This window comes from Rhinoderma darwinii, chromosome 1, assembly GCF_050947455.1.
Source record: "Rhinoderma darwinii isolate aRhiDar2 chromosome 1, aRhiDar2.hap1, whole genome shotgun sequence".
NCBI lineage: Eukaryota > Metazoa > Chordata > Amphibia > Anura > Rhinodermatidae > Rhinoderma > Rhinoderma darwinii.
This window is the reverse complement of record NC_134687.1, coordinates 445,199,504-445,227,488: the sequence shown is the minus strand read 5'-3', so window position 1 is coordinate 445,227,488 and position 27,985 is coordinate 445,199,504. Positions and strand designations below refer to the sequence as shown.

General features: G+C 46.8%; 1 protein-coding gene across 1 annotated transcript in view; it reads right to left on the bottom strand.

Moving 5' to 3' along the window:
- Positions 1-27,985, bottom strand: part of TMEM233 (transmembrane protein 233) — a 120,409-nt gene that overhangs the window by 6,264 nt on the left and 86,160 nt on the right. Inside the window, exon 2 of the mRNA XM_075853959.1 lies at positions 8,465-8,599. Within this exon, the coding sequence (XP_075710074.1) occupies positions 8,465-8,599 (135 nt within the window). The remainder of the gene's footprint in view (positions 1-8,464; positions 8,600-27,985) is intronic.

Genomic DNA, 27,985 nt, shown 5'->3' with positions numbered 1-27,985 from the left:
TCCGAAACATTCGGATAACTAGTTAGGAATCCACCAGAGAATTCCTCCTAATAATTCACATGACCCAACATGGGTCAGAATCATAAATAACAATTAAACGTTAACATTAACCCGAGCAGAGGAAGTCCTTGAAGCCCCTTCAGATGTTCCTTTCAAGAACACACCGAATTAGCCATCTGCAAACCACTAATTACCTCCAGCCGTAAACCAGCTCGGAAGCACCGTTCACCTCTGCAGATGGCTCCAACCACTAGAAGTCCACTTCAAGGGGATAACACCCGTTGAAGCCCTCAAGTGATATACCGACCACTAGAAGTCCACTTCAAAGGGATAACACCCGATGAAGCCTTCAAGTGACATACCTTCTACCAGAAGACCACTTCAAAGGGATAACACCCGATGAAGTCTTCAACCATGTACCTTTTTTGGGGGACGCATACCCCCGATGCGACCCCCCCACCATTTTGTACTGACTGGCCTCAAGGACTCCCCCCGCCACCGCGAAACAGGCCTTGACCACCTTAAGCCTGTGAGTTCCTCCACACCACCACCGCCCTTTCTATGCCTTCTGCTATAGCCAAGCTCCAAATATCAATGCCAACCTCGGTCAGATGAACCCCGTCACTCCTCCAGAAATTCCCCAATCCTGACTCCAAATCCCTATGCCTCACGCAAATGCCCCCGTTCTTTGCCACAAAACGGGACACCGCCCGGTTAACTTTTATCCGAGCCTTATTGACTCTCTCCACCGATCTAGCTAACCGCCAATGCTTCCTTGGGACTATGTCCGACCACACTACCACCAACTTGGGATAAGATACCCACAAACACAACAAATCATGTTTGATATCCCGCACCAACTCACGAAAAGGGCGGACTCCTAAGTCATTCCCACCCACGTGCAACACTAAAACCTCCGGAACCCTATCAAGCCGCACATATGTCTGGAATTCCGCCAACACCCTGTTCCACGACATACCTCTAAACCCCAGCCAATGCACAACCGCATCCTGTCGCGGAATGCGCAACTGGCGACCATCCGGGCGGACGTCCGCCCTCAAAGCCCCCCAGTGCACGTACGAATGACCCATCAACCACACCAGACAAGGAGGCGAATCTGAAACGGAAAACACAGTTAGGCACCACCATATAACATTTGCAAGCATAAACAACAAAATTACAACATATGGGGGCGGACATAGGACTTAAACCTTTTTGACTCCCAACGACCAATACGCCTCACCCCCTCATCATCCAACCCCCAGCGCCCTGCTTCCGTTGCTGCGCCAATCCGGAAGGAATGAGATGAATATGAGCCTGCCGCAACCCCAACCGCCGTCAAACATTTTTTAAAACCAGCTCCAAACTGAAACCTGGACAAGAACGACCCGTCCACATGACGTAACAAAGGCAAATCTGGAGACCCCCTGTTTTTTGTAAAACCCCGCATGCACTCTACTGGGCACATGACCGACCCCGGGAGAGCGAACAAAACTATCAGTTTTCCCTTCCCTAATTGGTCAGTTTTTGATCTACGCAACCATACCTCCAACCGATCTGCAAAAAGGCTCACCTCCCCAGATCTCAGCCCCCCTGCCTGTTTAGTACTTGGCGACACCAACTCACCTATTCTAAATGCTCCGAAGAACGCCAACGAGAAAGCCAACCGAAACAAATCCCTTTCATCTGAAGAACGACATACCGATGCCAATGAACCGCCCAACAAGCCCAGCAAAGCAAACGACACCGGCCTTCTACTATCCGCCTCCACCCTACCTCTGCGCAACCCCTTCAAAGCCTGCGATACCAGAAATTCCTTCGATACATCCCGCAAGCCCCGCAACTTAAGCCCAAACGCCACCGCGGATATAAACCGGTTCACCTTCGCTACTGAAAACCCCCCCTCCCAGGCATCCCCTAACCAATACAAAAGTGCCACCAACCTGTCTCTATCCGTATTAACATCACCCAACTCTCTTACCCACTCCTCCCACTGCCTCCAACAAGCAGCATAAGCCCTCCACGTCGTGCGCGCCAAAGACCTTTGTAACAGCTGCTCTACGGGACCGATACCAGATCCCATAGATGATCCGGACACGCCAAACCGAGACGTTCCGCTCCCGGGGCCAATTGCCGAAACCGGTCCCACTGCGAGCGAGAAAGAGCATCAGCAACACAATTCCGTACACCCGGGACATGCACCGCCACCACCCACGCGTTCAGCGACAAACACACCAACACTAAATGTCGCAACAATTGAACTACCGGAGGAGAGGACGCCGTGATGTTATTAATGGCAAGCACCACCCCCATGTTGTCGCAGTAAAAACGGACCTTCTTATCCCTGAGCCTGTCCCCCCAAATGGTAGCCGCCACCACGATGGGAAACAGCTCGAGCAGGGCCAGATTCCGCGTCAATCCACTGGACACCCAGCTAGCCGGCCATTGACCTGCGCACCACGGACCTCCCCCGTAAGCTCCAAAGCCACCCGCCCCAGCCGCATCCGTGAAAATATTCAGATCACTCGTATCCTGCGCTGGGGCCATCCATAGCGAGCGACCATTGTACTGGCCCAAGAAGTCATCCCAAACCTGAAGATCAGCTCGGTGCTCCTCCTTGAGCCTCACAAAATGATGCGGCGCCCGCACTCCCGCCGTTGCCGCCGCCAACCTTCTACCAAACACCCTCCCCATCGGCATAATCCGGCAGGCGAAATTCAACTTCCCCAGCAGCGACTGAAGCTCCCTCAGCGACATTTTCTTCCTTCTACAAGCCCGTCGCACCTCCAGCCTCAAAGCACCCAGCTTATCCGCCGGGAGCCGACACTCCATTGCCAACGAGTCAATTTCGATTCCCAAGAAACAAATCGTCGCTACCGGGCCCTCCGTTTTTTCCGGCGCCAAAGGGATCCCAAAATCCCTCGCCACCTTCTGCAGGGCATGAAGCAAGTTACCGCAAACCGGCGAACCCCCCGGGCCAACGCACAAAAAATCATCTAAGTAATGGATCAACGAATCGACCCCGGATACTCCCCTCGTTACCCACTCCACGAAGCTACTAAACGCCTCGAAGTATGCACAAGAAAGAGAACACCCCATCGGAAGGCACCGATCCACGTAAAAGGCCCCATTCCAAAAACAACCCAACAGCCGTTGGCTTTCTGGATGCACCGGCAACAACCTGAACGCCGCCTCGATGTCGGTTTTTGCTAGCAGCGCCCCCGGACCCGCAGCCCGCACTAACCCCACCGCCTTATCGAATGAGGTATAAACTACGGAACACAACTCGTGATCAATCCCGTCATTTACCGACGAACCTTTGGGATACGATAAATGTTGAATCAAACGAAACTTTCCGGGCTCGCGTTTAGGGACAATACCCAAAGGGGACACAACTAAATCTTTCACCGGCGACTCCACAAATGGCCCCGACATGCGCCCCAACGAAACTTCTTTTAACAACTTTTCCGACACGACTTCCGCATGCAAGTAAGCCGATTTTAAATTTCTCCGCGTAACCGGAACCTCATAAGGAGGCGGAGGAATAACAAAACCAACACTAAACCCTTCATAAAGCAACTTAGCTGCCGCCCTATCCGGATACTCATTTAGATAAGGGGCCATCCTTTCCACCCTCACCGGCGACACCCCCTTGACCAGCCCCGTGCTGGTTCCCGGACCTCTTTTTCCGCAGACATTTTGCCGCCCCGTGTGATGCCCCATTACACTCGGAGCACACGTGCTTGAACTTGCACGTGGCCCCGAACTTGCACTGGCCGTCATTGAATTGCCAGCAAAACCCCGCCTTTCCCCCGCCGCTTGGTCCACTCTGACTAGTCTGGCCTCCCTGGCCACCGCTCCCGGGAAAGGGCTGCCTAACCGGAGCCGTAACCCGTAACCAGAGAGCAATATCCTTCTGGTCCCACCGAATCGCCGGCCGAACCGCCTTCCGCTGACGGAATTGCTCATCATATCGCAGCCACGCCTGACCCCCATACGCCCTATGAGCCTCCCCAATAGCATCAAAATAACAAAATAACGCCGAACAATTTTCCGGCGCCTTTTCCCCTATCACACTAGCCAATATGGCGAACGCCTGCGACCAATTAACGAACGTCTGCGGGATAAGCCTATACCGCCGCCGTTCCTCCTCGTCCTTTTTACTCTCATCCCGCTTGCTCTTATCCAAATTGAATTTAGCCAGCGGCAAGAGAGAAAAAATTTCAACATATTCATCTTTCCAGATCCGATCACGCACCTCCTGCTTTAAATGCGCCCCCAACGGACCCTCAAAACAAACATACACCTCCCCCCGAGCACGATCGTCCATGCGCACTCGATCGCCGTCCTTCTGTGCCTCAGTCTGCACCGACACCGCGACCGCCTCTCTAACCGCCACCACAGGACGCGCCTGCAACGATCCCACTTCCCTGGGGCCTTCCCAAACTACCGCAGGGGACACTTCCGTTACTACCGGCGCCGCGGCCCTATCCAGGCGCCCCACCAGCTCCCGTAAGCAACCCACTAAATCTGCCAAACCCGCTCCGTCGCGTCCGCCCGCGCCACTACCGGCCCCCGATGCTATGCTAGCAGCCCCCCCGCCGACACCCGACATAAAAATCGCTGGATAAGACAATAATGGAGTTATACACTCACCGGGCTGCACAGGCGCTGTGTTCCCGTCAGCCGGACCATCCTGACCTCGACGATAGACGTCCAGTTCACCTTCCTCCAGTTCTTCTCTCGCCGACGACTGTCCCTCCCAACGACCTCTTCGGAAAGGGGATGAGGACGCGCTGACCGATGGGCCGGCAACCTGCCGCCCGACCGCCGGGACCCAGACTTCCGACCGGACCTGTTGCCTCGACGTCGCTGCAGATCTAGTCGTCCGTCTAGACGATCCTGACGAAGCCTGCCCCCTGGCCGGAACATCACCATGCGGGGCGGCCGTACCTTGCTCTCGACATCTTACATCTGATGGGGGAGGGGTGACAGGGAGCCCGGCCTGCGACTCCCTGCTTACCGCCGGACCCCGTCGCGGCCTGGGATTCCTGCCAGGACGCAGGGCCTGGGAAGGGGCGGTCCTCCCAGCTGCCTGGCCTGCAGCGTCCGGGATCGGGCTCCCTCTGCGACGCCGTGTCCGCGGGACTACCTCCGGACTCAGGCGCTCTGGAGGTCGGGACCGCCGAGAGGGACGGGTCGACACAGCCTGCATCGCCGTCACCCCTGCTACCGCTCTCTGCCTGCCCAGCGCAGGAGCGGTTGTTGCCGACTCCCCCCCCGCCGCCATAGCCATGCTCGTAGGGGGGCCGGGGGAGGGGAGCCTGTCCCTTACAACAGACCCCGAACGCCGTGCCCGACGTGGCGAAACGGCGTCCGGGATCCGCGTTAATGCAGCCACGGTCTCCTCCAGCCATCCGGGACCGTGGTGCACAGCAGCGGCACGCAGCCGCTCTAAAATCAGGGCCTCTGCCATACTAAAAAGCCGGGCAACGGGGAGCTTTGCTTCTTGTGTATTACTCCTCCCGCTGCTTCCGGCTCAATGCCGAGAAACAGCGGGAAGCGCAGTAACGGCCCCCCCGTCCCCCCTAGCTCCTCCCCGTCCCTCCTTCAGCTCCTTCACCTTTCCCTCACCTCTTAACATTAACCCTTTCCCTACCAGGACGGTCATGTCGGCTTCCCTCAAGCCTGCAGCTGCGTCCAGCCTCTTCTAAACTTGCCCTTCTGCTTGTTCATCTAATATTATTATTTATGGTTCTGTCCCTCTTTAAACATGCAGTGTAATCCAATGAGCCTGTATTTAGAAGTGGAACATCTATTTTGAGACTCATAACTTTTTTACAGAACACATTAACAAGTTGTTCTGTATACAATAGCCATAGTGGTAACAGAAGTTAGACCACATGCACACACCCGTACCCGTAATCACGGCCCGCGGGTTGCAGCCTGCATTTTCGGCAGCACGGCCCGTAAAATACGAAAAATAGGACATGCTCCATAATTCCCAGCACAGTTCTACGGCACGGACACCTATCCCAGTGGCGTAACTATCGCTACAGCAGCCGTAGCATGAGGGGGCCCGTGCCACCCGCCGGCACGGGCCCCCCCATGGCGGAAGGCTCCGCTAGCAGCCGCTATGGCTGCTACAGCGTGACGTCACTGAAGGGGTTGTTTCTACAAAAGACATGCATCCCCTATCCACAGGATAGGGGATGCATGTGTGATCGCTGGGACGCCCAGCGATAAGGAGAACGGGGGACCGAAAGTCCCCCCGAAGTTCTCCATGACAAACCTCGGACTTCCGGGGTCTGTCTGCAGCTCCATAGAAATGAATTGTGCACTGGTCGCGCTTGTGCGCATGCGTGACCAGCACACCTTTAATTTTTATTGAACTGCGCAGACCCTTATCGCTGCCATCGATCACACATGTATCCCCTATCCTGTGGATAGGGGATACATCTCTTTTGTAGCACAAACTATAGGCCGGTTTTTTTTGTGGGGGGGCTATATGGCGTTATCTACAGGGGGTCTGTATGGCGTTATCTATGGGGGGGGGTTCTGTATGGTGTTATCTACAGGGGGGGTTCTGTATGGTGTTATCTACAGGGGGGTTCTGTATGGCGTTATCTACAGGGGGGGTTTGTATGGCGTTATCTACAGGGGGGACTCTGTATGGCGTTATCTACAGGGGGGACTCTGTATGGCGTTATCTACAGGGGGGACTCTGTATGGCGTTATCTACAGGGGGGTCTGTATGGCGTTATCTACAGGGGGGTCTGTATGGCGTTGTCTTCAGGGGGGTCTGTATGGCGTTATCTACAGGGGGGCTGTATGGCGTTATATACAGGGGGGATTGGGGCTGTAAGATGTTATCTACAGGGGGCTGTGTATGGTGCTATCTATAGGGGGGCGCTGTGTGGTGGAATCTATAGGGAGGCACTATCTACAAGGGGGAGGGGGGTTGTGTGATACCCAGCGGAGGGGGGGCCCCAGTCAAAGGTTTGCTTTGGGGCCCAGTCTTTCCTAGTTACGCCCCTGACCTATCCGTAGCGATATGGAAAGGTGTCCGCGGCCAATAGAACTGAAAGGGTCCGTAATTGCGGACCATATTACGGTCCACAATTACGGAGATTTTTTACGGCGGTGTGCATGGGGCATGAGAGTTGCCAAATACCAAAGGAAAGCCCTTGTTTTAAACATTCGCTACTGTAAAATGTTTGTTCTTGTTATATTTGTCTTCAATTGGGCTTTAAATTATATACACACAATAGAATCAAATTTAAAATCTAACATTTGTAATATATCTTATCTACTTATTACTTTGTATAGTGTATAAAATATTATTGCTGCATGGCAACAGTCAACAAGCAGATTCGCTCCTACTAGTGCTAATTACAGCTTATGCAAATACTCACATCAGCCTAGGTCAGTTAGGCTGGGTTCTCACTTTCTGCTCAAAATGTTTTGGGTTTTTTTCAGCAAAAAAAACCACGCCATTTTGATGCAATTTTACAAAAATCACGGCAAAAAAACGCATTTTGACAGCAACGTGAAAACCCAGCCTTAACCAGAAATACTTGATTCTTGTTAACATCAGATGAGCAACATATGAACCCTTGCTGTACATGCAGGGCTACATTTACCTTTAGGCACAATAGGGTTGGTCCTGTACACGGCCCTGGGAAAAGGGCGACTACAGAAGGTGAAATATACATATGAAAACACTGAACAGTATGTATTCATTTGTGAATTATGGATATTGGGCACTCATAATGTCAGAAGGTCACCAAGGGAAAGACCTGGAGAAGGGCAGAGGGTGTGCTAGATGAGCGGACTGCAATGTACTGCTTTATTTTGTAAGCGCAAATAAACATTTTGAAGACGTATATGACTTAAAGGGTTTTCCAGCTAGTAAAAATGTATGGCCTATCCTGAAGGTAGGCCATCAATAGCTGATAGTTCGAGGTCTGGCTCCCGGGACGCCCGCCGATCAGCTGTTTTGAAGGGAGTTCAGCGCTCGTACGAGCACTGGTTCCCCTTCATTTCTACTTGCTCACTGAATCCTCGACACGCATGTAGCGACGATTCACTGGTGTTTCAGCCTTCTTCTCCCATTGAAGTGAATGGGAGAAAAGGCTGCAATACCAGTGAATTGCCGCTAAATGTGTGTCAACAATTACACCATTATGTACTCAAAAATCTAACTAGACATAATACAAACAACAGATCCATCAACAGCAGCTTGTTCATTGTTTTCTTGTACTTAACTTTTGTAAAATAGGTATAGAGCAATAGATACTACTGGGAGTGCGTGTGGTGGCAGAAACTATAATTTACAATGAAATGGCAGGAATGGGGTAGTTCAGCAAACATTTTACATTCCCTCTATAAATGGTGAATTTTTGGTGTATTAGACTATTTAAACAAGGACTTAATATGATGAAATATAAAATAAATTACATACCGTTGAAAAATGAACAAAACAATATGTTGCAATAACCAGTAGACCGATGATTATAGATGCAATTGCAACATATAAGGCATTACGTCCCAGCCTTCTTGATCCTTCGATATCGCCATCATTATAGCTGTTTAAGGCCTGTGATATTAAAATATACAAAAATAGTTAATCTCTTCTATTAAAATTTAGCAAGGTAGAAATATATATGAGAGATAAATTACAAATGGACAAACAGATGTGCTCATAAATAAATAGATAAATACAGGGCCGGCCCTAGGATAGATGGCGCCCTGTGCGAAATGATCTTTTGGCGCCCCACCCCATCATTAAAAAAAATTGGCCATAAAAAAATTATAATGCCCCTTTAGTGCCCCCATACAGTATAATAATAATAATATTTAATAATATAATATATTACAACCCCTTCAAGGACACAGTATTTTGTCCTCTAACTGTGCCCACATTATTATGCCATCTGTAGTACCCCTACACAGTATAATGTCCGCTTAGTGGCCCCCACACAGTATAGTGCCCCCTGTAGATTTTGCCATACAGCCTCCCTGTAGACAGTGCCATAAACCCCCACCTCCTTTTTGTAGATTGTGCCATACAGCCCCCCCACACCTCCACCTTGTAGACAGTGCCATACAGTCCCCCACCTCCCCCTTGTAGATCGTGCCATACAGTCCCCGCACCTCCCCCTTGTAGACAGTGCGCCCAAACAAAAACAAAAATTGTACTCACCTAGGCCCCGTTCCCACGACAAACTGAGCTGCTCCATGATGGGACCCTGTAGCCTAGTACAGAGTTTTCCAACCTTTTCGGACTCGAGGCATCACTGGAAAAACTAAATTTCCTCAGGGCCCACCTACCAAAAATAGTTTTGAGAAAGACAGAAAATGGCTAAGATCAAGCACTCCACTCGTAGGGTATGTTCACACACATTTTTTGTAAGGCAAAAAAAATCTGCCTTTTTTGTGTTTTTCTTAAGCTGTTGAAGCGAATGCAAAAGACACAGGAAAAAAAGCTCCAAACGGGCGCCGCAGGTATTGTCTGCCTCCTATTAATTTCAATTGGAGGTCAGAGGGGGAAACCACTTGAAGACCATCAGCCCCCCACTCACAGTAAAATGACCATCAGCCTGCCACTCACAGTAAAATGACCATCAGCCCACCACTCACAGTAAAATGACCATCAGCCCCCAACTCACAGATTCCCCCTGTAAGTAGCCCCACACAGCCCCTTGTAAGTAGCGCCACACAGCCCCTTGTGGGTAGCGCCACACAGCCCCCTTGTAGGTAGCGCCAGATGGCCCCCTTGTAGGTAGCGCCACACAGCCCCCTTGTAGGTAGCGCCACACAGCCCCCTTGTGGATAGCACCACACAGCCCCTTGTAGGTAGCGCCAGACAGCCCCCTTGTAGGTAGCGCCACACAGCCCCCTTGTAGATAGCGCCACACAGCCCCCTTGTAGATAGCGCCACACAGCACCCTGTAGAGTGCGCCACACAACCCCCTGCAGGGAGTGCCACACAGCCCCCTGTAGGGAGTGCCGCACAGCCCCCTGTAGGGAGTGCCACACAGCCCCCTGGTAGGAAGTGTCGCAAAGACCCCTGGTAGGGAGTGCCACACAGCCCACAGCCGCCTGGTAGGAAGTGCCACACAGCCCCCTGGTTGGTAGTGCCCCACAGCCCCATGGAGGGTAGTGCCCCACAGCCCACTGGTTGGTAGTGCCCCACAGCCCCCTGGTTGGTAGTGCCACACAGCCCCCTGGTTGGTAGTGCCACACAGCCCCCTGGTTGGTAGTGCCACACAGCCCACAGCCCACAGCCCCCTGGTTGGTAGTGCCACACAGCCCCCTGGTAGGTAGTGCCACACTGCCCACAGCCCCCTTGTAGGTAGTGCAAGGACTACAAAATGACCCTGATAGCTGGTGGGCAATAGACATTCAAAAAAGGACAACTGTGCAGGAGCTACCCAAAATACCCAGCTTTCCCAGCTATCAAATAAATGTGTGGAAATAAACTAAGATATAACTTTTATTTAGTCTGAGTAAAGGATTAATCCTTTTAGCTAGATTAAATAAAAGTTATATCTTAGTTTATTTCCACACTTTTTTTGATACCCGGGAAAGTCGGGTATTTTGTGTGCTCCTGCACAGTTGTTCTTTTTTGTAGGTAGTGCCACACAGCCCACAGCCCCCTGTAGATAGCAACCCCCCCTTCCAGTGTAGATAACGCCACTGTAGCTCCCTGAAGGAGCAGAATCCCCATGTGGCCGGGGATTCCGCTCCTGGAGCGCTGCTTGATGCCTCTATCCATATATGGACAGTGACATCAGGGAAAACTCCAGAAGCGGAATCCCCGGTCACAGCATTGCAGACGCTATGACAGTCGACTCCACTCCAAGACAAGCTCCTGTCGTCTGTGTCCATGACGTCATTGACTTCTCCTGGAGTGGAATCCCCGGTCATAGAGTCTGCAACGCTGTGACCGGGGATTCCGCTTCAGGAGTTTCCCCTGATGTCACTGTCCATATATGGACAGAAACATCAAGCAGCGCTCCAGGAGCGGAATCCCCGGCCACACAGAAAATCCGCTCCGTCAGGGAGCTACAGTGGTGCTAGTAGACAGCAGAGCAGGGAGATAGCTCCCTGCACTGTTATAGTGCCGTCGCTACCGCTATAGCAGGCGCAGCAGCTGCTAGCGGTGCCACCGCCCTCATGCCCGGTGCCACCGCTAGCAGCCGCTATGGCTGCTACAGTGGTAGCGACGGTCACTAAGTGAAGAAGCGCCCGGGTGGAAAGGCGCCTGCAGTTAGTGTGTGTATCCCCGCTGGTAGTTGCAACGGCACCGGGATACACACACTCGCTGGTGCCCCTCTTGCAGTGTGGCGGCTGGCACCCTGTGCGACCGCACTGGTCGAACATATCTAAGGCCGGCCATGGATAAATACATACATACACTACCGTTCAAAAGTTTGGGCTCACCCAGACAATTTTGTGTTTTCCATGAAAACTCACACTTATATTTATCAAATGAGTTGCAAAATAACTAGAAAATATAGTCAAGAAGACATTGACAAGGTTAGAAATAATGATTTTTATTTCAAATAATAATTTTCTCCTTCAAACTTTGCTTTCGTCAAAGAATGCTCCATTTGCAGCAATTACAGCATTGCAGACCTTTGGCATTCTAGCTGTTAATTTGCTGAGCTAATCGGGAGAAATTTCACCCCATGCTTCCAGAAGCCCCTCCCACAAGTTGGATTGGCTTGATGGCCACTTCTTGCTTACCATACGGTCAAGCTGCTCCCACAACAGCTCTATGGGGTTGAGATCTGTTGACTGCGCTGGCCACTCCATTGCAGATAGAATACCAGCTGCCTGCTTCTTCCCTAAATAGTTCTTGCATAATTTGGAGGTGTGCTTTGGGTCATTGTCCTGTTGTAGGATGAAATTGGCTCCAATCAAGCGCTGTCCACAGGGTATGGCATGGCGTTGCAAAATGGAGTGATAGCCTTCCTTATTCAAAATCCCTTTTACCTTGTACAAATCTCCCACTTTACCAGCTCCAAAGCAACCCCAGACCATCACATTACCTCCACCATGCTTGACAGATGGCGTCAGGCACTCTTCCAGCCAGGGGCGTAACTAGGAAAGACTGGGCCCCATAGCAAACTTTTGACTGGGGCCCCCCTCCCCTGGGTGTCACACAACCCCCCCCCTTGTAGATAGTGCCTTTTTTACAGCCCCCCCCTGTAGAGAACGCCATACAGCTCCCTGTAGATAACGCCATACAGCCCCCCCTGTAGAGAACGCCATACAGCCCCCCTGTAGAGAACGCCATACAGCCCCCCCTGTAGAGAACGCCATACAGCCCCCCCTGTAGAGAACGCCATACAGCCCCCCCCTGTAGGGAACGCCATACAGCTCCCCCCCTGTAGGGAACGCCATACAGCGTCCCCCCTCCCAAAAAAATGCGACCTACAATGTGTCCCACAAAATACATGTATCCCCTCTCCACAGGATCTCCACAGGATAGGGGATACATGTGTGATCGCTGGCATTGATAGGGAGAACGGGGGACTGAAAGTCCCCCCAAGTTCTCCATGACTAACCTCTGACTTCCGGCGTCTGCGCAGCTCAATAAAAATGAAAGGAGCGCTGGTCACGCATGCGCACAAGCACGACCGGCGCTCCATTCATTTCTACGGAGCTGCGGACACAGACCCCGGAAGTCCGAGGTTTGTGATGGAGAACTTCAGGGGACTTTCGGTCCCCCGTTCTCCCTGTCAATGCCAGCGATCACACATGTATCCCCTGTCCTGTGGATGTCCTGTGGAGAACTTTTTTATTTGTTGGGCTAACGACGTGATTTTTGCGACCTTTTTTCCGTAGACAATGCAGGTTTCACAATTTTATCGTTTTTATACACACCTTTTTTGCTATTTTAGAATTTTTATTCATAAAGTTTGAAAATAATAGTAAAAAAATAAGCTTTTTTACATTTCATCAATATTTTTTTTGGTAATAACTTAGTTTTACCCTAAAATAGACCTTTTATTTGTGATCGTCATTGTCTACCGTAAATTTTTATATATTACATGTCTATATTACAGTAATTGGGTCAGCGCTAGCGTTACAACAATGATTGGCGGGGGGGGGGGGACGGACGTTTTTTTTTGGGGTGGGTATTTTATGTGTATTTATTATTTAAATTTTTTTTGCACTTTACTTTATTATTTTTTTATTACTATGGTCTGTTTATATATATTTTTTCTTTCTTTTACACCATGTTTTTCCAATGTAACTGGAGCTGGAGCTGCACAGCAGCCCCAGTTACAGGGGAAATCAGCCCTCTCATAGTGACTATTGTCACTAATAGGGCTGTGCTGGGTCTAGTAAGACCCAGCAGCAGTCTGCCACTAACGGCACCCGGCGATCATGTGACCAGTCACATGATCACCGGGAGGAATAGAGACAGCGCCGCTGCTGCTGTCTCTATTCCTGTACACAACGCGCATTCAGCGCTGTGTACAAGTGATCAGAGAAGACAGAAGCAGCGAAAGCTGCTTCTATCCTCTCCTCAGGGTCCCCGGCAGTCACTGACAGCCGGAGACCCGACATTCAGCTGCCCGATCGCGCGGGCAGCAAGTTCAAAAACCCGAGCCGTAGAAAGTCTATGGCTCGGGTTTTAAGGACCCTGACCGCTGGCCGTAAAAACACAGCCAGCGGTCGGGAACCAGTTAATGGCAGAGCGGGGAGATACCTCCCTGCTCTGCCGTAGTGTTCAGTGGCGTCCCGCTGTAGCAGCCATAGCGGCTGCTAGCGGAGCCTCGGGCCATGGTGGGGGCCCGTGCCGGCGGGCGACACGGGCCCCCTCATGCCGCGGGCCCCGTAGCAGCCGCTACTGCTGCTACGGCGGTAGTTACGCCACTGCTTCCAGCATCTTTTCAGTTGTTCTGCATCTCACAAATGTTCTTCTGTGTGATCCAAACAACTCAAACTTCGATTCGTCTGTCCATAACACTTTTTTCCAATCTTCCTCTGTCCAATGTCTGTGTGCTTTTGCCCATATTAATCTTTTCCTTTTATTAGCCAGTCTCAGATATGGCTTTTTCCTTGCCCCTCTGCCCTGAAGGCCAGCATCCCGGAGTCGCCTCTTCACTGTAGACGTTGACACTTGCGTTTTGCGGGTACTATTTAATGAAGCTGCCAGTTGAGGACCTGTGAGGCGTCTATTTCTCAAACTAGAGACTCTAATGTACTTGTCTTGTTGCTCAGTTGTGCAGCGGGGCCTCCCACTTCTCTTTCTACTCTGGTTAGAGCCTGTTTGTGCTGTCCTCTGAAGGGAGTAGTACACACCGTTGTAGGAAACCTTCAGTTTCTTGGCAATTTCTCGCATGGAATAGCCTTCATTTCTAAGAACGAGAATAGACTGTCGAGTTTCACATGAAAGCTCTCTTTTTCTAGCCATTTTGAGAGTTTAATCGAACCCACAAATGTAATGCTCCAGATTCTCAACTAGCTCAAAGGAAGGTCAGTTTTATAGCTACTCTAAACAGCAAAACAGTTTACAGCGGTGCTAACATAATTGCACAACTGTTTTCAAGTGTTTTCTGATCATCCATTAGCCTTCTAACACAGTTAGCAAACACAATGTACCATTAGAACACTGGAGTGATGGTTGCTGGAAATGGGCCTCTATACACCTATGTAGATATTGCATTAAACACCAGACGTTTGCAGCTAGAATAGTTAGCACATTAACAATGTATAGAGTGTATTTCTGATTAATTTAATGTTATCTTCATTGAAAAAAACTGTGCTTTTCTTGCAAAAATAAGAACATTTCTAAGTGACCCTAAACTTTTGAACAGTAGTGTACATAGGTAGACAGATGTGAAAAAAAGATAGTTACACAGGTTTCATACATATGGATATCTATATGTTCAAAAGTACTGATAAACTTCCTAATTGTGGATCCTTTTTTATATATTGTATATATATTATATATACACTGTTCAGCCATAACATTAAAACCATCTGACTAATAATGTTTAGGTCCCCCTCGTGTAGCTAAAACAGCCCTGACCCCTTAAAGCAGTTGTCCCAAGATTAAATCTTATGCCCTAACCATAGGATAGGTGTTAACATGCAGGGGTCCTATTCCTCCGAATGAATGGAGCAGCAGGTAGCGCATACGCCCTTCTACCCCATTCATTCTCTATGGCACTGCTGAAGACAGTCCCATAGACAGTAAATGGAGCCTCAGTGCACATGTGCGACCTGCCACTCCATTCATTTGGAGGAACAGGACCCCTGTTCTCGTGATCAGTGGAGGTCCCAGCGGCCAGATCAGCATGTTATCACCTATCCTATGGTTAGCGGATAACATTTAATCTTGGGACAACCCCTTTAAGGCATAAACTCCACAAGACCTCTTAAGATGTCCTCTGTTGTCTGGCACCAAGACCAAGGATCATCAGATCCTTTAAGTTTTTCCAGCACATTACGCAGATGCTTGATTAAATTCAGATCTGGGGAATTTGGAAGACAACTCAACACCTTGAACTCTTTGTCATGTTCCTCTAACCATTCGTGAACAATTTTTGCTGTGTGGCTGTAAAGGATCTGCCAGACACAGCTTCTGTGTCGACGCCCGTGGTTAATCAGTCTGCACCTGCTTCTAGGTCTGATAGAGTGACTCGATCTGCTACCACTCAGGCTGGTAGGCTCAGGAGTGGGAGAACCTATCACAGCCTGGCCAGACGGTTCTAGCTCCCGCCCTCTGTCTATTTATACCTTCATTTCCTGCTTGTCTTTGCCTGTGATTCTTTCCTGTTTCCTGGCTTTGCTGCTCCTGCTATTATTATTGACCTTGCTTCATTTTGACCCTGGCTTTACTGACTACGCTCCTGCTCTGCGTTTGGTACCTCGTACACTCCTGGTGTGACTCGGCTCGTTCACTACTCCTGTTGCTCACAGTGTTGCCGTGGGCATCTGCCCCATTTCCCTTAGCTTCTGTGTACCCTTGTCTGTTTGTCTGTCGTGCACATATTGAGCGTATGGACCGTCGCCCAGTTGTACGCCGTCGCCTAGGACGGTCCGTGCAAGTAGGCAGGGACTGAGTGGCGGGTAGATTAGGGCTCACCTGTCTGTCTCCCTACCCAGACATTACAGTGGCAGGACGCATTATCCCGCTGAAAGAGGCCACTACCATTAGGAAATACCATTGCCTTGAAGGGGTGTACTTGGTCTGCAACAATGTTTAGGTAGATGGTGTGTGTCAAAGTAACATCCACAATAATGCCAGAACCCAAGTTTTTCCAGCAGAACATTGCCCAAAGAATCACACTGCCTCTGTCCAATTGCCTTCTTCCCATAGTGCATAATTGTGCCATCTCTTCCCCATGTAAGTGACAAACACGCACCTGGCTGTCCACATGATGTAAAAGAAAACGTGGTTCATCAAACCAGCACCTTCCATTGCTCACATTCCAGTTCTGATGCTGACATTCCCACTGTGTGTGCTTTCGCCAGTAGACAGGGGTCAGCATGGGCACTCTAAAAAAGTCGTCCAGCCATCACAATTTGGCCTTTTTCAAAGTCCTTACGCTAGCCCATTTTTCCTGCTTTCAACATATCAACTTCAATAACTGACTGTTCACTTACTGACTAATATAATTTTGACCTCTTGACAGTTGTAATGAGATAATCAACTGAACTGTGTGTATCTTTATCTTATACTGGTGGCCTCTACATTCTACATGGTAGAACTGTACATTGGTAAGCAGAATGAAGGTCCTGATATTAAACATGGTCATGGTGTTGCGATACGACTCCTCAAATTCCCCAATGGATACACAAAGTGGAACAGTTTATTTCTTGAAAGAACTACACACAATTACATCCAAACCCAGTTTTTCTTTCCTAAGGGCCTGGCAACTATCTAAAGATTATAGACTATTTTACCTAAATAACCAAAAGTTATCACAATCAAATTACCCCCCCCTGTCTGTTCATAAATTGCTGCTCCCTTCCAACCTGGTCGGCCCTCAAATCCCAGCCTAATTGTCAACCCGTTGTATTTTTGTTGAAAGCCCTGCTTTTCTTTGGGAACGTTTCGTTATTTATGAGGTTACTAACAATGTCCAATTTGATAGCTCCCTTTTCTGGATTTATAAACAAAAGTATTCAGTCTAAATGCAGTTCATGCTGCACCCTTTTGTATATTGTATTGGTATAAAATGTCAATAAAAAGAACATATAAATGGAAAGACTGGTAGTTGGCCACATAATGCTTAGGCTCTGTTCACACCATGTTCAGGGCTTATTTTCGGTGTGCATAGCCTAGTCATATTAATTTTTAAAACAGTTTAAAAAAACAAACCATATACCAGCAAAACGTATGCGAAAGTAACACTGTGCCAGGGTGTCACCTCGGCATACGTTTGGCTAACTGTAGTCTTTGGGCACATTGGCAAATACAGTTAGGTGCAGAATTATTTGGACAGTGACGCAAGTTTTGGCATTTTAGCTGTTTACCAAAACATATTGAATATACAGTTATATAATCAATATGGGCTTAAAGTGCAGACTCTCAGCTTTCATTTGAGGGTATTCACATCCTAATTTGAGGAAGGGTTTAGGAATTACAGCTCTTTAATATATAGCTGCTTCTTTTTCAAGGGACCAAAGGTAATTGGACAATTATCTCAAAAGCTATATAATGGGCTGCATGTGCTATTCCCTCGTTAATCCATCATCAATTAAGCAGGTAAAAGGTCGTTAGGCTGAAAAACATGAAGAAATCCATCAGAGAGAGCACAAATGTTAGGAGTGGCCAAATCAACAGTTTAGTACATTCTTGAAAAAAAAGAGAGCACTGTTGATCTCCTGAACTTAAAAAGGCCTGGACGTCCATGGAAGACAACAGTGGTGGATGATCGCAGAATCCTCTCCATGGTGAAGAAAAACCCCTTCACAACATCTACCCAAGTGAAGAACACTCTCCTGGAAGTAGGTGTATCAGTATCTAAGTCTACCATAAAGAGAAGACATCATGAGAGCAAATACAGATGGTTCACCACAAGGTGCAAACCATTAATCAGCCTCAAAAATAGAAAGGCCAGATTATACTTTGCCAAACAATATCTAAAGTAGCCAGCACAGTTCTGGAACAGCATTCTTTGGACAGATGAATCTAAGATCAACCTGTACCAGAATGATGGGAGGAAGAAAGTATGGAGAAGGCTTGGAACGGCTCATGATCCAGAGCACACCACATCCTCTGTAAAACATGGTGGAGGCAGTGTGATGGCATGGGCATGCATGGCTGCCAAAGGCACTGGGTCACTAGTGTTTATTGATGATGTGACTGAAGACAGAATTAGCCGGATGAATTCTGAAGTGTTCAGGGATATACTTTCTGCTCAGATTCAACCAAATGCAGCAAGGTTGATTGGACGTCGCTTCACAGTACAGATGAACAATGAACCAAAACATACTGCGAAAGCAACCCAGAAGTTTTTTAAGGCAGAGAACTGGAATATTCTGCAATGGCCAAGTCAATCACCATATCTCAACCCGATCGAGCATGCATTACACTTGCTTAAGACAAAACTTAAGGCAGAAAGACCCACAAATAAGCAACAACTGAAGACCGCTTACAGTAAAGGCCGGTCAAAGCATCACAAAGGAGGAAACCCAGCCTTTGGTTCCAGACTTCAGGCAGTCATTGCTCGCAAAGGATTCTCTACAAAGTATTAAAAAAAACACTTTTTTTATGGTAATGTTAATTTGTCCAATTACTTTTGAGCCCCTGAAATGAGGGGGCTGTGTAGAAAAATGGTTGCAATTTCTAAACGTTTCACAGGATATTTTTGTTCAACACCTTGAATTAAACCTGAAAGTCTACACTTCAATTGCATCTCGGTTGTTTCATTTCAAATCCAATGTGGTGGCATGCAGAGCCCAAATCATGAAGATTGTGACACTGTCCAAATAATTCTGGACCTAACTGTATGTCAGGGAGTGCTCCAGACGTATATGCTGAATGCAGAGGCGTAGCTAGTAGGCGTGGTGGTGGCCCCGTGCCCACTGAGATGGTCACAGGGGGGCTAGGCCGCGGTGGTGTGTCCCTGTCTCAACTGTATATGCATCCTCAGATAGCAGATACAGTTGAACCCAATGATGGAGCAGGGAGCTGTAAGCTCCCTGCGTCAGCATTCACTGTGTAATGCCAGCCGTGAGAAGCTGGGCACAGACAAGCGTGATGCAGTGACGTAATCGAGCCTGTATGTGCTGAGCCTTAGAGCACATACTGGAGGAGCAGAGGGATCTTCTTCACTCGTCGTGGGAACGGGGATGGGTGAGTAATTATTTTTTTATTAGGCACTGTGGGGGTATTATAATGTCTGGGGGCAACTTTGAGGGCAATATACTGGATATGGGGGGCATTACACTGTGGGGGGCTGCTATGGGGGCATTATACTATATGGGAGCAGCTATGGGGCATCATACTGTATAGGGGCAGCTATGGGGCATTATACTGTGTGGGGGCAGCTATGGGTCATTATACTGTGTGGGAGCAGCTTTGGTGGCATTATACTCTATAGGGGCAGCTATAGAGGCATTATGCAGTGTGGGGGGCCACTGTAGGGGCATTACACTGTATTGGGGCACTTATGGGGGTATTATACTGTGTGGGCACTTTATGAGGCAGAATACTGTGTGTGGCTTGGCTATATGGGCATTATACTGTGTGTGGGGGCACTATATGGCTATTATACTGTGTGTGCGGCAGCTATAGGGGCATTATACTGTATGGGGAGGCACTGTAAGAGCAGCATACTGTGTGTGGGGCAGCTATGGGGCATTATACTGTGTGGGGGCACTATGGGGGCATTATACTGTGTGGGCACTATAGGGGCATAATACTATGTGGGAGGTACTATAGGGGCATTATACTGTGTGGGGAGTCATTATAGGGGCATTATACTGTGTAGGGCAGCTATGACAGCATTATACTGTGTGGGGGCAGCTAAAGAAGCATTATACTGTGTGGGGGCAGCTATAGGGTCATTATCCTATGTTGGGGCAGCTGTGTGGGGGCAGCTAAAGAGGTATTATACTGTGTGGGGAGGCACACTGTGAATGAAAGTTACGTAAACAGTATAGCAGTAACGGAAATAGTGCAGCTCTTTAACACCCATTCACCTCTGTGGAAGTTTTCAGAAACAAAGCAAACTACGCTGATTACGTAAATCTGACCCCGCCGGATGCGGCTCTGCAGTTGTAAACATGCATTGGGGGGCCCACTGGGTTGGGGCCCACTCACATGTATTTCACCCCCCCTGTGCTAAACCCCTAGCTACGCCTCTGGCTGAATGTAATGTGATCTGAGCTTAAGCGGCATTATAATTTTACTGTTTGGACTGGTGATACATTTTATGCTTTTCTTAGTCTTATCATAAGACCACAAACCAGTGGGGCACACCAACAACACAAGGTAAAGTTCATATGTTGCATAAAAGGGATACTTATACAGTGGAGGAAATAAGTATTTGATCCCTTGCTGATTTTGTAAGTTTGCCCACTGTCAAAGTCATGAACAGTCTAGAATTTTTAGGCTAGGTTAATTTTACCAGTGAGAGATAGATTATATAAAAAAATTAAAAAAAAATCACATTGTCAAAATTATATATATTTATTTGCATTGTGCACAGAGAAACAAGTATTTGATCCCCTACCAACCATTAAGAGTTCAGCCTCCTCCAGACCAGTTACACGCTCCAAATCAACTTGGTGCCTGCATTAAAGACAGCTGTCTTACATGGTCACCTGTATAAAAGCCTCCTGTCCACAGACTCCATTAATCAGTCTGACTCTAACCTCTACAACATGGGCAAGACCAAAGAGCTTTCTAAGGATGTCAGGGACAAGATCATAGACCTGCACAAGGCTGGAATGGGCTACAAAACCATACGTAAGACGCTGGGTGAGAAGGAGACAACTGTTGGTGCAATAGTAAGAAAATGGAAGACATACAAAATGACTGTCAATTGACATCGATCTGGGGTTCCATGCAAAATCTCACCTCGTGGGGTATCCTTGATCCTGAGGAAGGTGAGAGCTCAGCCGAAAACTACACGGGGGGAACTTGTTAATGATCTCAAGGCAGCTGGGACCACAGTCACCAAGAAAACCATTGGTAACACATTACGCCGTAATGGATTAAAATCCTGCAGTGCCCGCAAGGTCCCCCTGCTCAAGAAGGCACATGTACAGGCCCGTCTGAAGTTTGCAAATGAACATCTGGATGATTCTGAGAGTGATTGGGAGAAGGTGCTGTGATCAGATGACACTAAAATTGAGCTCTTTGGCATTAACTCAACTCGCCGTTTTTGGAGGAAGAGAAATGCTGCCTATGACCCAAAGAACACCGTCCCCACTGTCAAGCATGGAGTTGGAAACATTATGTTTTTGGGGTGTTTCTCTGCTAAGGGCACAGGACTACTTCACCTCATCAATGGGAGAATGGATGGAGCCATGTACCGTCAAATCCTGAGTGACAACCTCCTTCCCTCCACCAGGACATTAAAAATGGCTCGTGGCTGGGTCTTCCAGCACGACAATTACCCGAAACATACAGCCAAGGCAACAAAGGAGTGGCTCAAAAAGAAGCACATTAAGGTCATGGAGCGGCCTAGCCAGTCTCCAGACCTTAATCCCATCGAAAACTTATGGAGGGAGCTGAAGATGCCAAGCGACAGCCTCGAAATCTTAATGATTTACAGATGATCTGCAAAGAGGAGTGGGCCAAAATTCCATCTAACATGTGTGCAAACCTCATCATCAACTACTAAAAATGTCTGACTGCTGTGCGTGTCAACAAGGGTTTTGCCACCAAGTATTAAGTCTTGTTTGCCAAAGGGATCAAATACTTATTTCTCTGTGTACAATGCAAATAAATATATATAATTTTGACAATGTGATTTTCTGTTTTTTTTTTTTTATATAATCTATCTCTCACTGGTAAAATTAACCTAGCCTAAAAATTCTAGACTGTTCATGACTTTGACAGTGGGCAAACTTACAAAATCAGCAAGGGATCAAATACTTATTTCCTTCACTGTATAATTTTGACAATGTTATTTTTTTTAATTTTTTTTATATAATCTATCTCTCACTGGTAAAATTAACCTAGCCTAAAAATTCTAGACTGTTCATGTCTTTGACAGTGGGCAAACTTACAAAATCAGCAAGGGATCAAATACTTATTTCCTTCACTGTATAAGGATACTGTGACAGTCTACATTTTTCATTTATTACACAGCTGCAACCACCCTACCCCCATTGACTTGTGCTGCAATACTTTAAAAGAGTTTTCCAAGCCTATAAAATCTATTTAAACTGGCTAAAAATGTTTAATTTGTGCTGTTCCTTGCTGCCAGTCACTGGGGTCCCCTGCCACTTTTTGCTATCATTGCCACTTGATGAAGTGTTACCTGATGCCACGTGGCTGACAACTGCAGCTAGTTGCTGCCTAAGCCGGGCTGCATCATCCATAGTGAATTAGTCATATCTTTAATAGACTTTGTCCATTTTACCTAGTGCGGCTTAACACTACGTAAAGTTGACCGAACCCACAGATTTTGGTGGGACCGGTTGACATAATGGTCCCTATCTAAAGTGAATTGGGGTGCCTTGCTTGGGTTTCAACATACCCAAACCTTCACTCCTGGGGAAATAAGCTGCTGCCAGTCAGGAGTCAGGAAGCAGCTTGTTTCCCTTTCCCCATTGAAAACACATGAATGCACGGCATGAGCCAGGGGAGTCGGGAGGAATAGCTGTTCGGTCCCAATGCTGGGACCCCCAGAAATCATGAGAACGGGGGTCCCGAGTTTGGCTGTCTCCGTCGGTCCTATAGAGAATGAAGCGAGTGGCAGCATGCATCTGTGACCACCTCTCCATTCAAACAGAGGACCTCCGTTCTCATGATCGAGATGTGGATAGGTGATAAGTTGTTATGGTGGGACAACCCCTTTAACTTTTTACATTACCCCTATTGATAATATGACACACCTTACCCTTGGCTCTAGTGGGAGGCCTACATAGTTTTCCAATGGCATTATTGCCAAATTAATTTTTGTATAGAATTGCTCCCATAACACTGTTACAATATCTCTTCTGGGACAGATGAACTTGTATTCTTTATTTGGGGATATCTGTTTCACTACCTGATAGAGGAGTTCTGTCCATACATATATAACTGTCTGATCTACTCATACAATGAAAATAGTATAATTTCCAGGAAACGAACATAACACAATGCATGTTCTCTTGGTGTTCATTGCAAACTCTCTAGGTCTGCCTTGCCTTACATTTGAAGGAAATAACCAATTTCAAACATGCAAGTTTATTTCTTTATATATATATTGCTACGGTATACTTATGTTGAGCAACAACTCTGAAACACTGCTGTCTACAGATGGATAGCTCTGGTTTGGCTGATCACCAGGATCACGTCAAGGGTTTTTAAAGGGTTAGACATTGACTTACAGGGTATTCACCTATAGGTGGCACTAGAGAAACAGTTTTCTTCCTTTTGGAAGAGGGCTATTTTGCATACTCTTCCCAGGGACATTACCCCAGAGACTCTCTACCTTTTGTTGGATCTCCACAAGGAAAGTACTTTTAGTGACATTATATTCCTTCAGAATAACTACAAAATTAAAATGTACAATCGCAACTACAGTCCTAGCAAGCAGTGACTCACCTTTTAACCCCCTAATGACCGGACCTGAAAAGACCTTAATGACCAGCTACATTTTTCTGTTTTTGCCTCTCTGCCTTTCAATAGCCATAACTTTTTTATTTTTTCATTGACGTGGCTGTATGAGGCCTTGTTTTGTGCAAGAGAAGTAGTATTTTTTCCCCCGCAGTTTGGGGGTAAAAATTTTTTTTTTACGGCGTGAATATAGGAAAAAGCGATTCTCGGCATTGTTTTGTCTTGTTTATTTGTTATCCCGTTTACGTTTCACGCTAAATAACCTGTTAAATTAATTCCTCAGGTTATTATGGTCGTGTAGATACCTAATATGTGTAGGTTTTTTTGTTTTTATGTAATGTGGGGGCAATAAAATATATTTTATGCAAAATAATTACTTTTTTTGGGACTTTTTTATTTATTTATTTTACTTTTTTTTTAAATCCCAGTAAGGGATAACTTAATTTAGAACTTTATTTTTTACTTATAATGTATTAGCATACTCCTGTATGCTAATACATTATACTGTGTGCCCGAACAGTAGGCAAACTGAACAGACAGCCCTGGGGTCCTTTGTAGGTTCCCAGGGCTGACTGCAGAGGGAATCCTGGTGATGCGATCAAAGAGTGGAATTCCCTTTGATCGCCGCAGTCACGGACTGCGGCAATCAAAGGGTTAAACAGCTGGGGTTGGAATGTTTTCCGTCCCCAGCTGTGTTCAGGAGGCTGCTCTGAGATCAGGAGCTGTGAGTTACAGCTCCTGCCTAGAGGATGAGCGCTCATCAGCCTCATATACAGCGGCGCCGAAAGACGTCGTTGTAGACTGGGGACCTGCACTGCCTGACGTCAAAAGACGGTCAGAAAGGAGTTAAGAGCACACCACACCAAACCTATTATTTTCTCTCTTTGCTGTGCAGTTCAATGAAGCCTATTGTGCCCTGTAGGCAGCCATTCGGAGGGTGGCTGACAATGATGTATTCTATGTGTCTGCCCTTATGATCACTGTTTTATATATATATATATATATATATATATATATATATATATATATATATATATATATATATATATATATATATATATAAAAAAGTAGAAAACAGCAGCACTCACAAAAAGACTGTTGCACGGGTGCCCAGCAAAGCGTCCTGATCCGGGGCCGAAATATCATGTATAGAAAGAGAAAATTTGCAGCACTCCAGTGTGAAGAAAATGGTGGTTTATTCAGTCAAACAAAAAGCGACGTTTCAATCCAACAATAGGATCTTTATCACGCATAGTGACACATCAAATACTGCAAACATATATAGGGTTGAGATCAATTTGCATAACTAATCTCATTAGAATACAAATAAAGTGCATAGTGCAAAAAATCATTGTCAACAAATAGTATAAGGTATCAATAAAAACGTCAGTTTGATACATAAGGTGCAATTGTGCATATTAGATATCGTGAACAACAATATACAATACAAAATTTATTAAAATCAAGTGATTAGGACATAATCACATATGCCTCAGTTGTGTTCGAGTAACATCTCGTAGATCCGCTCACCAATCAGAACTTCGGGTCTTCATTAGTGTGTATAGCCATCAGGCTTCTTGACGATGCTCAGCTGTACACCGTATTGTGATCAGAATATCCTGGTGTGGAGTGCGTCTGCGTGAAGGACAGAAGCGGAAGTGTACCGTTGCCAGGCAACAGGACGCTCAAGGGACGTGGTGACGACATAATGCGTTCTGCTGTGTAAACATTGTAAGTGACGGCGTTCTCGGTTGTCAAGCAACCGATCCGAATCCACCGCACACACTTGACTACAATATCAATATCATTCTCATGCAGTCTATAACATTGGCAGCATTGTTATAACGAGTAACCCAGTCAATAATGGAAAGAACCATATATAATAGTGCTCCAAAAGGTAAGTGTCGGAGATATATAAAGGAAAGGGGAGGGGAAAGCAACACATAAACGTGTCTATCCTTCATCATTGTAGTAAAGGGTTACTATTGTGGATCCACACGTGCGTATGTGGATCTCTGACCACTGTCACGTGGTCAGAATGATCACAACCCCAGGATTCCAGGAATCGCTAAGTGACATCTTCATGCACCCAGGATATTCCATCAACCACTCATGTGTAACGGACCAATAGTGTTTCTTTGTAACGCCACGATATGGCAGTAAAAATAAAGGTATAAATAATTCCTCAATATCTCAACGTCATTTATCCTTAAAGGGAGACTAGGAACAAATTCCCGTTAAAAAATACTTTATTAAGATGTTTAGGACAAAACTCGAAATACAACAATGTGTGTTATCTGAGTACCAAATTAGTTACTGATAGATATCATATGCAAGAGATCCCGAAGTTCTGTTGGGAGTGTTGTTTGGATCTATAAAAATACAAAAATACAAAAATTCAGTGTTAATAAGAAATAAACATAAAAACAAAAAAAAAAAATATGTCACAAATCATCGCCAATGAGAACATAGGAGAACCTCAAAATGGAGAAGAGAAATAAAGACATCACATAGCAATCCTGTCTACATTGAATTCAACGTTGAGACCATCTGGTCTCAATGAATTTAGTAGAAATATCCATTTCAATTCTCTCTTATGTAATGCCATATGCCTATCACCGCCGTACTGTAGTGGAGGGATATGATCAAGGATCATAAATTTTAGATCTCTTTCATTATAACCCTGTTCCGAGAAGTGTTTCGCTACAGGCAACTCAAGTTTCTTTTTTCGGAAAGAAAAACGGTGGTTATTTAGACGCATTTTAAAGGCACAGGTGGTTTCACCCACATATAGGAGGCCGCAGGGACACCATAGTACATATATGACCCAATCAGAGTCGCAAGTAAGTATATGTCTGATATCGAACTGTTTTCCAGTTAACGGATGTATGAAAATGTTGCCCCTACACATTAATGAGCAATTCACACATCTGTGACAGGGGACATTCCCAGGTTTTAAAGGCTTAAAGAGGCTCTGTCACCAGATTTTGCAACCCCTATCTGCTATTGCAGCAGATCGGCGCTGCAATGTAGATTACAGTAACGTTTTTATTTTTAAAAAACGAGCATTTTTGGCCAAGTTATGACCATTTTTGTATTTATGCAAATGAGGCTTGCAAAAGTCCAAGTGGGTGTGTTTAAAAGTAAAAGTACAACTGGGCGTGTGTTATGTGCGTACATCGGGGCGTTTTTACTACTTTTACTAGCTGGGCGTTCTGACGAGAAGTATCATCCACTTCTCTTCAGAACGCCCAGCTTCTGGCAGTGCAGACACAGCCGTGTTCTCGAGAGATCACGCTGTGTCGTCACTCACAGGTCCTGCATCGTGTCGGCCACATCGGCACCAGAGGCTACAGTTGATTCTGCAGCAGCATCAGCGTTTGCAGGTAAGTAGCTACATCGACTTACCTGCAAACGCCGATGCTGCTGCAGAATCAACTGTAGCCTCTGGTGCCGATGTGTCCTCGCTCGTCCGACACGATGCAGGACCTGTGAGTGACGACATAGCGTGATCTCTCGAGAACACGGCTGTGTCTGCACTGCCAGAAGCTGGGCGTTCTGAAGAGAAGTGGATGATACTTCTCGTCAGAACGCCCAGATAGTAAAAGTAGTAAAAACGCCCCGATGTACGCACATAATACACACCCAGTTGGACTTTTACTTTAAACACACCCACTTGGACTTTTGCATGCCTCATTTGCATAAATACAAAAATGGTCATAACTTGGCCAAAAATGCTCGTTTTTTAAAAAATAAAACCGTTACTGTAATCTACATTGCAGCGCCTATCTGCTGCAATAGCAGATAGGGGTTGCAAAATCTGGTGACAGAGCCTCTTTAAGTATGGATTGCAAACTTTTTTTACGCTCTTGTGTCCTAGTCTTAACCAATCTGTCGCGAAGATATTGTAAACGTCTATAGGACATTAATGGATTGTTTCTCAATTCTTCAATATGGCCATAACTGTTACTGATAACTGACCAGTGTCTATTCATAATCCTAGAGAGATCCCCACTAACCTCACTATATGTGGAAATGAATGGGAAATGTTTTTTTCGTATTGGGGGTTTTGAAGTCTGAAACAGACTGTCTCTAGCAATATTACAAATCGTATTCTTGTGGGATAGCAACAATGATCTAGGATATCCTCTCTGTAAAAAATTATTGGTCATAATATTTAAGGATTTGTCCAAATCCCCTTGTTTTATCAGTATTACGTTTAGCCCTAAT